General features: G+C 46.9%; 1 protein-coding gene across 2 annotated transcripts in view; it reads left to right on the forward strand.

Annotated features, from left to right (window-relative positions):
- The window catches only part of LOC138250080 (E3 SUMO-protein ligase RanBP2-like), an 894,326-nt gene that overhangs the window by 268,202 nt on the left and 612,824 nt on the right, over positions 1-13,300 (forward strand). For both annotated transcript variants that reach the window (XM_069204480.1, XM_069204481.1), the window contains exon 12: positions 10,053-10,176. In XM_069204480.1, the coding sequence (XP_069060581.1) occupies positions 10,053-10,176 (124 nt within the window). The remainder of the gene's footprint in view (positions 1-10,052; positions 10,177-13,300) is intronic.

Here is a 13,300-nt window from a genome sequence, read left to right on the forward strand (position 1 = left end):
AGAAATATCAAAAATGATACTCATCCTCTAGTACCTCATGTATAACAAATGCATGCACTCAGTATGTACAAGTAGTCGACTACTAGGTGGTATAATTGCCATATGTGTAAACGGCGTCATTACAAATGGTGGCGGCATTGAGCCCATGGTAGTCAACACAGAACCTCAGTTCAGTTGTGACAACAGGTGGAGCGGCCTTGGGGACCACGACCACTGGGCTTAGACCAAGGACTGTAGGAGTGCTCAATCACCCCTAACTCCAGCATCTTAGAGACTTCTTCTTTGATTTATTCTTTCCTCACTCTATCAGCAACCTGTAAGACTTGTGCTTACAGGCTGGCTGTCCTCAGTGTCAATGTTGTGGGTACACCGTTACATGACTCCAGAGATGAGTGAGGATATGAAAGCAAACTGTCCCAGTAACTGGTGACAGTCCCTCTGCTGTTACAGGTTCAGAGTAGGGGTGGAGTTCACACCTTCCACTGACCCATCGTGCTCTTTGGAAGACAGGAGGTCAGGGAGAGGTTCACTCTCCTCTTACACCCCATCATCCATGTGGGACCCACAAAGGGTACCTATGGGTCTGCATGTCCACTAGATAGGTGACATTACTCTTGCACCTCAAATGGCCCAGACCAACAGTCTTGGAGAGCACGTTGTTTTACCGAGGCCATCAACCCCACTTTCTAACCAGACTGAAATTCAACCAGAGTGCTTTTCTATTCATACCAGCATTTCACGACCTCCTGACTAACTTCCGGATTCTCCTGGGTGAGTTTCCGCAAGCAGGCTGTGTAGTTCCTGAAGGCCAGCATGTAACTGATCCTGGGGTGGCTTCTTAGATGGTTGCGCCCAACCCTCCTTCACCAAACTGAGAGGCCCTCTCACAGTGTGCCAATACAGAAGCTCAAAACGACTGAAGCCAACCCTCTTCTGAGGTACCTCCCTGAAGGCAAACAGGCATGGTAACAGAATCTCCCACTTATGCCTCATGGTTCTGAGAGACCCATAATCATGTACTTCTGGGTATGATTGAACCCTTCAACCAGCCCATTGCTTTTGGGGTGATAAGGTGTAGTTAACTTATAGGTAACACCACACCCCTTACACATGGCTTTCAAGTACAGCAACATGTAATTGATACCCGGATCAGATACCACCTCTCTGGGGAAACCCACATGGGTGAAGATCCCCATAAGTACCCTGGCCACGATGGGTGCAGTCACTGTTCTCTGAGGGTGTGCTTTCAGTTACCGGGTGGTGTGGTCCACCAAGACCAGGATAAACCTGTTGCCCATGGCTGCCGTGGGATCCAGAGGCTCAACAATGTCAATGCCCACCCGCTCCAAAGTAGTGCTCACGACAGGAAACTGTTGAAGAGCCTTGCACCGCTTCCCAGATTTGCCCCTCGCCAGGCAGGTTTGACAAGTTCTGCAGCATGCATCTGAGGTCTTCCTCGTTTGGGGCCAATAAAAGTGGGTGACAAGCCTGTCAAAGGTCCTTTTCTGGCCCAAAAGACTTACCAGTGACACAGCATGAGCCAGACCCAGTAAGAAGGCTCTGAAACACTGGGGTACTACCAGCACATGGACTGACCCAAGATTCAGCAACTTTAGGCTCACTATACAGGAGATCATTCTCCTAGTAAATCAGGTAAGACCTGGAGGCATCACCAGCTGCCTGAGCCTGGACCTGTTTCCGAAGACTCAAGTGGGGCATTCTTTCTACGCTGTGCAGAACTCCTCCCTGATGGGCCCTTCTTCCCGCTGCCAATGGGTCAGCTCAGGTATGTCCCCCAGTTTGGCCACGTCTTCCTTTGTAGGTTCTGGGGCATCCCCCTCGGCATCAGCCACCTCCTGGACAGTGGGGATCTCAGGAGTAGGTTTTTCGCCCCCTTGCCCCGCCTCCTCCTTGCAGGCACCTGGGCCACTGTTTGAGGCTCCAGGTCCTTCTGATTACCCTCTCTGGTAGCCATGGACCGTGAGGCCATGCACGCTCACTCTAGCAGTCCTAACGTTTCCAAGTGCGACCTGAGCTATTCCTCCTTCCAGGGGGTATGCTCCAGGTTGTTCCCAAGAAGTCAGTCAACAGGCAAGGATGGACTCCGCTATCCTCGAGGAACCTAAGAGCCTCCCCACCCCCCCACCCAATTCAAAGGGAACCTGAGCTACCAAACACTAATGCTCACTGCTGTCTACTGCTACAACCTGGTGGACCACATTAGGGATTACCTGCTTCTCAGACACTAGATGACTGCAGGAAGTTGTCATGCTGGCTCCTGTGTCTCTCGGAGCCTCCATCCGCCTCCTATTGATGGAGATTGAGGGAATCCTTACCCTGGAAACTAGTTCTAGGGCCCTTTAGAGAACTCCTACTTTTTATCTTTGTAAAACCCCCACCCCCTTCCTTTGGGCACTCTGCCCACCTTTGACTGAGTCTCCCACATACAACTTCTTTTGTACCCTGGTGCTGAGCCACAGTCTGCCTCCTTAGCAAGTTTCCTAGGATCAGTAAGCTTACTGCCAATCAAGTGCTGGTGCAGCTCTGGAAAATAACTAGACAAGTGCTCCCATGGAGTCAAATTGTACAGCCCCTGATAGTCAGTTACCTCTCTGCCCTTCACGCAACCCTCCTGTGCTTAGCAAAAGAAATCAACATACTCCACCCAAGTTTGACAACCAAGTTTAGTACGCTCCCTAAACTTTATCCTGTAACTTTCTGGGACTTCTTTCATGGGAGGCTACCTCATCAGATCTGTAATCTAATGGCAACACGTTGTCCCTCCCCTCCACTGAGAAGTACTTCCACGGTCCTGCCCCCCAACCTCTCTCAGGGACACTTCATTCTCAGTGCCACTTCATAGCCCCTAAACCATTGCTCTGTCAACCCCAAAAACAAAATCTTTCACCATCACATCCTTAGATACATGTACCTTTCCCTCAGACTGCACTGTAAAACTGTTGCCACCATATGTGCTGAACCTGCTCTTTAAGTCCATCTATTTCAAGCTCAGCTTGTGAGCTAAAAACATTTTCTCCTCCTCCATGGCAATATTTGTTTTCTCTTTATCTCTTGTGAGCCTGGCTAATTCCAGTTAGAGCTCCCTAGCCATCTTGACTGCCCTACAGTTCCTCTGGGGACAGACCTATTGAAGAAGCATGCTGCTTGCCCTGGACGGTGCCTTCCTACCTGGCAGATTGAGTCACAAAATCCCCATACGGGCTCTGCTCCTCTCTATTTTCCTCTTCTTTGTGCCCACCAACCTCATTTGCTGCCAACCCGACCCTCAGCACCTTTTGCAGTTCCTACTTCCTGGCGAGGCCTTTAATAGGACATTTGAGCTCCTTACAGAATGTTTTGTGACGAAGTACTGAACAGGTCACCATCCTCTCCTACTCAAACACCAAATCTGCAGCTCCAACTGAAGGTTCACCAGGCTGAGGCATGATTGTGAATAAAACTCTAAATTTGCAAAGAGACAAAAAAAAAAATCAAACTAGTATGTTGGGGTGTAATGGTCTGCGATACGGAGGTAGTTTACACCAATCACTGTAAATAAAGCACAAATACAAGCCCTATCCTCGCTGATAACCAGTGTTAGAAACTGGGTCACTTGCAGTGGTTTGCACCCTGTCCAAGCTGGGACCCTCACTCTAGTCAAGTTAAGGGAGTCACAGATCTAAGAAAACCTTTGCTCACCTCCTTAGTAGCTTGGCTCAAGCAGTTAGGTTTTTCTCAAAGGCAATATGGAAAGAATTTGTGTGTACTCACACTCACACATCACACTCACACGCATCACCACCACATACTCACCAGCAGCAACACCACCACGTACTCACCACCAACACCACCACGTACTCACCACCAACACCACCACGTACTCAACCCCACTTTGGAAAAATAGCTAATATTTGTCTGAGTAAAACAAGACCAACATGACAAAACTCCAATGTACAAGTAAAGATGCACATTTTCAAAGATTAAATGTAGTATAGCGTTTAGAAACACAATAGCTCGAACTGGAGCTATCAAAAGGGCTTGACGGAGTTGCTTCCAACAGTCCAGTGCCACCCACAGGAGAGTGTGACCAGTCATGGAGTTGTGTAGTCCCCGGTTGCAGTACCTTGGAAAACGATGAGGAAACAAGGATGTTGCACAAAGTCGGGGAGATGAGGCGTCGCGAATGCTGCGTCTGATCCTTACTGCCACCAGGAGGTGAGCCGTCTGTTCCTTACTGATAGGCAGGGGAGATGTGTCTTCGGTTCCTTATAGTTGCCGGGGAGGGGATGTGGCGCTGGCAGTGAGACGTGGGCTCCTTACGACAAGGCGGAGTCAATAAGTCAAGATGCAAGGTGTCGACTTTGCGGTGTCGCGATCACACTACAGGTGCTGCCATGGAGTCAGGTGCTTCGGACATCAGTGACACAGCACTCTGGACTCACGCTGTGGAGGGTCTTCGGAGGTGCTGCGGCGGCATCAGGCCTGCTTTATAGGTCATGGTCGTTGCACTTAGCAGGGACCACAGTGCAGGGTCAGAGAGCAGTGCCGGTTCCAAATTAGTTCTGGACGTCAATGCACTAGTTTCTTCCTTGTTGCACCAGAACTCACTTCTAAGGGCCCAGGAACTGGATCTGGCACCACTTTGCTAGTCAGGACTCTTGGTAAGAGAGTCTAGGCCCTGGTACGTGAAGTCTTTGATGTCCCTGAGACTTCTTAACAGGAGGCAAATCCAGTCCAAGCCATTGGAGAACCTTTGGAAGCAGGATGTAGAGAGCCATGTGCAGTCCTTTCAATCCCAGGACCGAAGCAGCAGGCCAACACAACAAAGCAACAGGCAGAGTGGCAGTCCCTTCTGCAGCATGCAGCTCTTCTGTCCAAATTTCCTCAGTCTTGAAGGATTCTAACTGTCTGATGTCAGAGGTCCAGTACCTATACCCATCTCTGCCTTTGTAGTAGGCAAACTTCAAAGAGAAGTCTTTGTAGTGCACAAAACCTCCCTTTCCCTGCTCTGTCCCCAGACACACTACAGGAGGTTGGGGACTGCTTTGTGGGAGGACAGGCACATCCCTATTTAGGTGCAAGTGTCTGCTCCTCCCACCACTCTTGCTTAGGAAGGGCCATCAGCCTGGTGAAGGGCCATCCAGAGATATGCAGGGCACACCTCAGGTCCTTTTGTGTGACTGTCTAGAGTGAATGCACAAACGGCCCACTGTCATCCTAACCAGACGTGCATTCAGCAGACAGGCAGAGGCACAGAATGGTTAAGCAAGAAAATGATCTGTTTCTAAAAGTGTAATTTTCAAACTCACAGTTCAAAAACCAACTTCTCCAAAAGGTGTATTTTTAAAATGTGATTTCAGAGACTCCGATCCCCATATCTCTATTTACACTCAGTGTGAAATTACACGTAAAAGATATTTCAAGGCAATCCCCATGTTACTCTATGGTAGAGACAGGCCTTGCAATAGTGAAAAACGAGTTTAGTAGTATTTCACTATTAGGACATGTAAAACACACCAATACACGTCCCACCTTTTAAATCCACTACACACTGCCCATGGGGCTGCCTTGGGCCTACTTTAGGGGGGTTACTTACAAGTAGTAAAAAGGAAGGTTTGGGTCTGGCAAGTGGATGCACTTACCAGGTTGCACAGCAGTTTAAAACTGCACACACACATTCACACTCGTACACACTCACTCACTCACTCCAGTGGCAGGTCTGAGACATGTATACAGGGCTACTCATGTGGGTGGCACAATTAGTGTTGCAGGCCCACTAGTAGCATTTGATTTACAGGCCCTGGGCACACAAAGTGCACTTTACTAGGGCCTTACTAGTAGATCAAATATTAGGGATAAACAAATCGCCAATACAATTTAGACAGGGAGCCCTTGCACTTTAGCACTGGTCAGCAGCGGTAAAGTGCCCAGAGTCCTAAAGCCAACAAAAACTAATCTCAGCCATAAGCCAAAATACAGGGAACCCATACCAAGATCTGACAGGTCTAACACACGTATACTACTTTAACGAGAGGTTGGGGACTGCACCGGTATGTCAAAGTATAGACTTCCCAGAAAATGTTATACCTTAATTAGAATGCGTTTTAAACTGTGATAGCTACTGTCTCTGTTTAACTTTAAACACATAATTGATCTGTTTTATCTCCCAAATGTGAACATATTGCTGTCTCTTACTGGCCGTTTTGAAAATCACTGCCAGATCATTTGTATGTATAACTTTGTAATTCCAAAAATGTATTCAATTGCAAAGGAGATGGAGGAAGCCAGGGTGACTGTTTCTAATTTGGCCTCAGGGAGATTTGAGCAGAAAGAGTCCTGCAGCTGCAGGCGAAATTGTCTCCAACTTACTCTCAGCAGACTGGCTGCTAGAGCTGCTTCTGCTTGCTGGAAGGTTGCTGGTGTCAGCATTCCTCGTATGCTACTTCTGCTTTTTGGCGTTGAAGCCCCACTGTACAAGAGGCACCTCTGGCTCAAGCTCACCCCCAACGGACGACGACAAGTCAGGCTTGTCAATGCTAGCCAAAGACCGCACACATTTACCAGGAGAGGTGGTACCTAACTCCCGCCAACCCCACCCATCCCCTTTAGATCCTATCATCCCACAGGGCTATAAGCAAGTACATTTCACCTTCACGAACTGTCCCTGTATTTTTGATAGGTGCTTTTATCAATGGCAAAGGATGTGGCTTTTATTGATTGTGTAGTAATTCTAGTTGTCTAGGTTAGCACAATAAAGTAATATTCTTTTGATAAACCAGAGTACTCATTGGGCATTGATTTTCTGTTATTTGCTGTTCGAGTCTGGAGTCTCTAATACCAAACCACCTCCCTGAGCAAGCCCTGAACTACTCTCCATTGCTCCACTGAGTCAACTTTTAGTATTGGTTTAGTTGGTCCTCAACATTTGGTGCAGGAGTACGATTTAAGCTAAGGGATACCAGCTATAACTGGTCCTAAATCTCACATCATTGGCCTGGGATTCCTCTAACATTTCCCCCTAAGACTTTGCTGCCTGTGCCTAACTAACAAGGATATGCTTGGGGTTTGTCTTAGAAACTTGCTTTTACTTGTTCGACTTTGTAGGAGCTGAGCGCAGCTTATATCAAGATTGAGGCCTTTTTCTCACATACCCTCTTGTTTCCTTACATGACTACTACTTCAAGGACTTTTAACCCTACATTCTTGTATGATTGTAATGTTCTTAGGACTTGATTCAAAATAACTGGATGAGGTTCTCAGTTGATTCTTCTCTGTTTTCACACTGAAATCGTTGGAAACCTTCAGTTTTGTTTGATGCAAAATGAGGTCTCTAAATTTTAACCTGCTTGGCCCTTGTTGGAAATGGGGTCTCTAGTTGGCAATCAGTTTACACTCTGTCCAAGTAGGGACCCTCACTCTTGTCAGGATAAAGGAGATACACAGGTCAGATAATCCCCGCTCACCCCTTCGGTAGCTTGGCGCAAGCAGTCAGGCTTATCTCAGAGGCAATGTGTAAAGTGTTTGTACCAACACACAAGTGAAAACACCATAAAAGGACTCCACACCAGTTTAGACTAATAGCCATTATTTATCCGAATCAAACATGACCAAACTAACACAAATAAAATGTATACAAGTAAAGATATGAATTTTCAAAGATTAAAGTTCAATATAGCGCTTAGAAACACAATAACTCCAACTAGGGCTATCACAGCGTTGTTGGCGGAGTAGTTTCCAATAATCTAACACCACCCGTGAGGAAGTTGGTGCCGGTCACAGAGTCGCACAGACCCCCATGTAATTTACCTTTGCCAACAAAGAAAACATGCCGGTGCACAGAGTCAAGGCGGTGTCGCTGGATCCGATGCGCCCTTGGTTCCTCACTCGAGAGCAGGGGAGGCGTTGATGTGAGGCTTTGGTCCCTGATGATCCGGCGGGGTTGATGAATACGGCAGGTTAAGACGCATTGAGCGACCTCATAGGGTCACGGTCACACCACAGGGTCTGCAGGCGCTGCAGCGGAGTCTGGCGTCGCAGCACTCTGGACTCACAAAGTCACAGGATGTCAGTGGCGTCGGGCCTGCGGTGTCAGTCGCACTCAAGCGGGGACCACTACTTGGGGTGGAAGTGACGTTGCGGAGTTAGGCAGTAGAGTGGGTCCTGGAGTCGATGAACCTGGTACTTGTTTTTAGGTCCGCTTTCACTCCCAAGAACCCAGAGACTGGAATAGGCACCACGTGGCGAGTTAAGGTCCACAGCAAGCAAACACAGAGGCTGGTAGGTAAAGTCTTTGATGTCCCTTAGACTAACAGGAGGGAAGCTCAGTCCAAGCCCTTGGAGAAACTTCACAAACAGGATTTGAGAAAGGCCAGTCCTTTCCCTCTTAAGGCAGAAGCAGGCCAGCACAGCAGAGCAACAGGTAGAGTAGAAGGTCTTCCTCAAGCATCCAGTTCCTCTCCTTGGCAGAGGTTCTTCTTGATCCAGAAGTACTTTAAAAGTCTGGGGTTTTGGGTCCACCTGTTATGCTCATTTCTGCCTTTGAAGTAGGCAAACATCAAAGGAAAGTCTCTGTTGCTCACAAGATCCTGCCTTGCCCAGGGCTGGCCCCAGACACACTCCAGGAGGTTGGAGGCTGCTTTGTGTGGGAACAGGCACAGCCCTTTCAGGTGCAGGTGTCAGCTTCTCCCTCCCTACTCTAGCCCTGGAAGGCTCATCAGAATATGCAGGACACACGTCGGCTCCCTTTGTGTCATTGTCTAGAGGGAATTCACAACAGCCCAACCGTCAGTCTGATTCAGACGTGAATTCCACAGGCAAGCCGAGCACACAGAATGGTTAAGCAAGGAAATGCCCTCTTTCTAAAAGTGGTATTTTCAAACTGACAATCTAAAAACCAATTCTTCCAAAATATCTATTTTTAAATTGTGAGTTCAGAGACCCCAAACTCCAGATCTCTATCTGCTCCCAATGGGAAACTGCACTTAAAAGATATTTAAAGGCAGTCCCCGTGTTAACCTGTGGAAGAGACAGACCTTGCAGTAGTGAAAACCGAATTTGGCAGTATTTGACTATCAGGACATGTAAAACACACCAGCATATGTCCTACACATAAAATACATTGTACCCTGCCCATGGGGCTACCTAGGGCCTGCCTTAGGGGGTGACTTACGTGTAGTAAAAGGGAAGGTTTGAGCCTTGCAAGTGGGTATTCTGGCCAGGTCAAATTGGCAGTGCAAAACTGCACACAGACACTGCAGTGGCAGGTTTGAGACATGTTTACAGGGCTACTCATGTGGGTGGCACAATCAGTGCTGCAGGCCAACTAGTAGCATTTGATTGACAGGCCCTGGGCATATCTTGTGCACTTAGTAGGGATTTACTAGTAAATCAAATAAGCCAATCGGGGATAAACCAATCACCAGTACAATTTAGACAGATAGCATATGAAGTTTAGTACTGGTTAACAGTGGTAAAGTGCCCAGAGTCCTAAAGCCAACACAAACTAATCAGAAACGATTGAGGAAGGAGGCAAAATGTTTGGGGATGACCCTGCAAAAAGGGCCAGGTCCAACAGACCTCTTCTCTGCCATCTGTGTCTACTCACAGAATATACTATCCCTAACCGTGTTTAGCTTTCTTATCCTGATTTGCAGATCAGTGCATCACAGTCCTCTCTCTGGATGTCCATTGTCATAACCGTTGGTATCCCTGCATTGAGATGTTCTTGCATTTCCCACTTTTATTGTGATAAGCTACTTTTGTTCCTTTGTGCTTTTCTCTATATGTTAATTTTGACCATTCATAAACATTCATTCCTTTTAAATGTACTTTACCAGTTTTGTTGGGATTGTTGCCTTTTATTAACTTTTTTCTACCATAATAGTGACATTGCTAAAAGGTGTTCGCCAAATAAGAGACCGAAGATGAGCAGTTTCCTTTGTAAAGATTTTCTGAGTCTGTCAGAGGGGAAATTGGCAAAAACAATGGTAACTTGCAAATTTCAGCACAAATCATTTCTAACCCTAAAGTCTCTGATTATTTTTTTTCTCCAGACCTGGCACATCCGCAAAACTGAGGCTTTTGGTTCAGCATGAACTCCACACTGTGAGAGCCCTCGAAAAGCATGGTCTTCAGCCTTCCTTAATCATTCACTGGGCAAGAAATCTTCAAAAAACAGTATGTTGGCCTTTTAAACCTTTTTTGTCTTGTATAAGTCTAAACAAGTTGTTTCTTAAACATTAAAGTATTAGGCTTTGTGGCCTCTGAGGTAACTAAAATGAAGCTTTGATAGCCTTAACATTTTTTTCTCACTGCACCACCTTATTCTTTGTAATACATGCCACTACCTGGCAAATTGTAAATCCTTTCTGAGGTCTTCGCTTAAATCTGTTCGGCCCATTGTTTTTGTTTTATGTAAAATTTACATAATGCAGATGGCATTTGTGTTGCAGTTTTGGTAGGATATGCTTGGAAAGCTAGTGAAATGTTTTTTTGAAGCATGCACTTAAAAAATGTGTGCAAAATCCTGGTTTTAGTTTGCAAAATACACGTACTTTGCAGAAGGTGAAGAGGGATAGGTTTTATCATTAACAGAAATGGGGCTTGTTGGGATGGAAACGTTTCTGCATGGTAAGAATTGTATTCCCTGTCTTGAGTGCCCACCTGTACTGTTGTCGGCATCCCTAAAGCAGAATTTTTGTCATAGATGAACACGGATCATATGTGTGCATCAAAAAATAGGCCTGTCACATGGATTATGGTTTTGTTGGACCGCCAGGGGGGCCTAAAGCACTAAGCTCAGTGGTGAAGGGCTTCCTCCTTCACCAGGAGTTAAGCAACACGAGTGTGGTGGTGGCAGCATACCTTGTAATGATCAGCAATAGTAAACATGACCTTTACCTTGTCACTGGAATGAGGTCTACAAGCTCACTTACCTTAAAAGTTCAGCTGCCGTGTGCTTAACTCACACTTGATCTACATCATGTAGATGTGGAGAGCTGCATAGTGCAGGAGTAGTGACACTGCATTAGTTGTATGTATGTATGCATGGGAAGGGCACAGTAGAAGGATGGAGCAGTACATGTGTTTAGTAAATGTACTGGATGTATTTATGCCTGGGAGGAATGCATTATTAAGAAATGTAGTGCTGTGCTTTGCATGGGTAGGGACATCATGTGCTTGGGTGTGTGTGTGTGTGTGTGTGTGTGTACTTAGACGATGTAAAATACATGAAGGGTGAAGTGTTGTGCAGCACACATAAGAATTGTGTGTGCTGGCAGTGTCCGTTTGTAGCGGATACTCCCTTGATAGAGATCGAAAAGCTTCAGTGCTGATCTGTGCGCTTAGGTGGAGTGTGTATACTGAATGCATGTGTACATGCAAGGGCACAATACATATAGGTATTAGTGCTGAACATAAGGTGTGCTATGAATGTACACTGTGCATAGGTGCTTGCAATGGTACATTGTTTGGAGGGCCCTGGGTTCCATTTTAAGAAGTCCAAGCCTTCCTGGTAAAGGCATGAGGAGGAGAGGAATCCCCTCAGACAGATCTGTGTATTGCTGCATTCGTGTGAGCTGGGTGGGGATGCACTCGAGAGAAAAGGAAGCAACTCCTTTTATTCTTCCAAAGATCACAAGGAAGAGGCCTGGACACATCTCAGGAAGGGAGGTGGAGATAAGAGAATTATAAAGAGAAGGGCTTGGTGGGGGGTCTGGAATTAATTTTTTGATGCACTTATCTTGTGGCTGCCATTCAGGTGTGAACTTTGGCCACTCCCATGAATTGTGTTGTGGACAATCGGCTTCGGAGTCATGCCTGCTGTTGCAGACCTCTTTCATCAAGGAAGATGAAAAGGAAAAGTGCCCAATTAAAAGGAACCAGAACTGCAGTATAAAACTCCAAAGACCCAGACCCTAAATCACATTTGGTGTCTGGAAAAAGACTATAAGAAGGGGCTTTGAGTCCCCATAAATGTCATATCTGATAAACAACCAGACGGACTGTATGAGAAGGGGAAGCTCTGCAAGACTTATTCCTCTGACTGGGACTGGGAGCAAAGGCCTCCTGTGCTCCCTGCTTTGTGAGTGGACATCACCCAGGGAAAAACTGCAACCACCTGCCCTGGAGCCTGGAGCACCTGTGCCTGCCTGCTTGCCAGGACCAGTGTTCTTTGTAAGGAAGAGGAGAGCATTGGAGGAAGCAAGGCCCAGTGGGGAGCCTTACCGGGAAACCTCCCTGTGCGAGTTTTGAGAAGTCTGCTGTGCACTGATTGGGCCGAAGCCAGTGTGCAAGACTGTTTTCAGCATCCCCTTTATGACAGATGAGGGCTGCCATAGAATGTGCCAAATATTGAGCACTGTGTGGAGGGAGCCGAGCCCACCCAGCCTTGTGGTGAATGCATATGCCAGAGGGAGCATCTGGTGAAGAAGTAGTGACCAGTGTGCCAGGACTTCGTGAATGTCTGAGCAGCGACCTCGTATGCCAAGAGGGGCCACCGTTGTTTTGGTCATTACACAAGGTGAGTCTACGTTGCGTCTGGAAGGTACCACGGCAACCCTTTATGCTGAGGAAGACTGCTGAGACCAAATCATCCAAGACTTTGGGCTGTTCCTGGGGCTCAGTTGAGGCTGTGACTAGCCACACCAAAGGATTTGCCCTCACTGACTCAGTGGATCAGGAGGATGCCAAGGAGGACAGTGCACCCTTGTGGGACTCCAATCGGGAGCTGAAAGACTAAGTTCCCCTGCCGGGAAAAACTTGACTTACTTCATCAGTGTCAGCTGAAAGCTGCTTTGATTACTGGGGAGAGCGGGAGCACGAAAACAATTGGAAGATTTCAAATAATCAACATTTTATTAATCTATGGTGAAACTTAAGTTGCTCTCAGCTAAGATCATAGGAAGGACATGTACCCTTGGGCGGAGGGTCCACTGCCCCTCTTGATGTAAAATGTGACTTGGCTCCTTCGCTTCCTTCTTTGTGGATGCAGTGCAGCGTAGCAATGTGTCGGATATTTTACATACGGAACCTCCTCCATACAGTCTACTCAAATGTGAAACGCAATGCCTGATCAAATAAGGAGCAATGACAATCCCCTCCAGTTCCAAACAGCATTGAAAAGATGTCTTTTCTCCTCATAAGCACAAGATGTTGAATACACTCTAGACAAAATATGAAGCAGGTATGTGCAGCTGAATATGTTCGCTATACTAATGCATGCCGCTGCACAGCCCATGCCCTGTTTGGAGCCGGTTTCTGAACTGCACAGACCCTTCCCAACATCTCCCACTTTCAAAAT

Source organism: Pleurodeles waltl, chromosome 8 (genome assembly GCF_031143425.1).
Source record: "Pleurodeles waltl isolate 20211129_DDA chromosome 8, aPleWal1.hap1.20221129, whole genome shotgun sequence".
Classification (NCBI taxonomy): Eukaryota; Metazoa; Chordata; class Amphibia; order Caudata; family Salamandridae; genus Pleurodeles; species Pleurodeles waltl.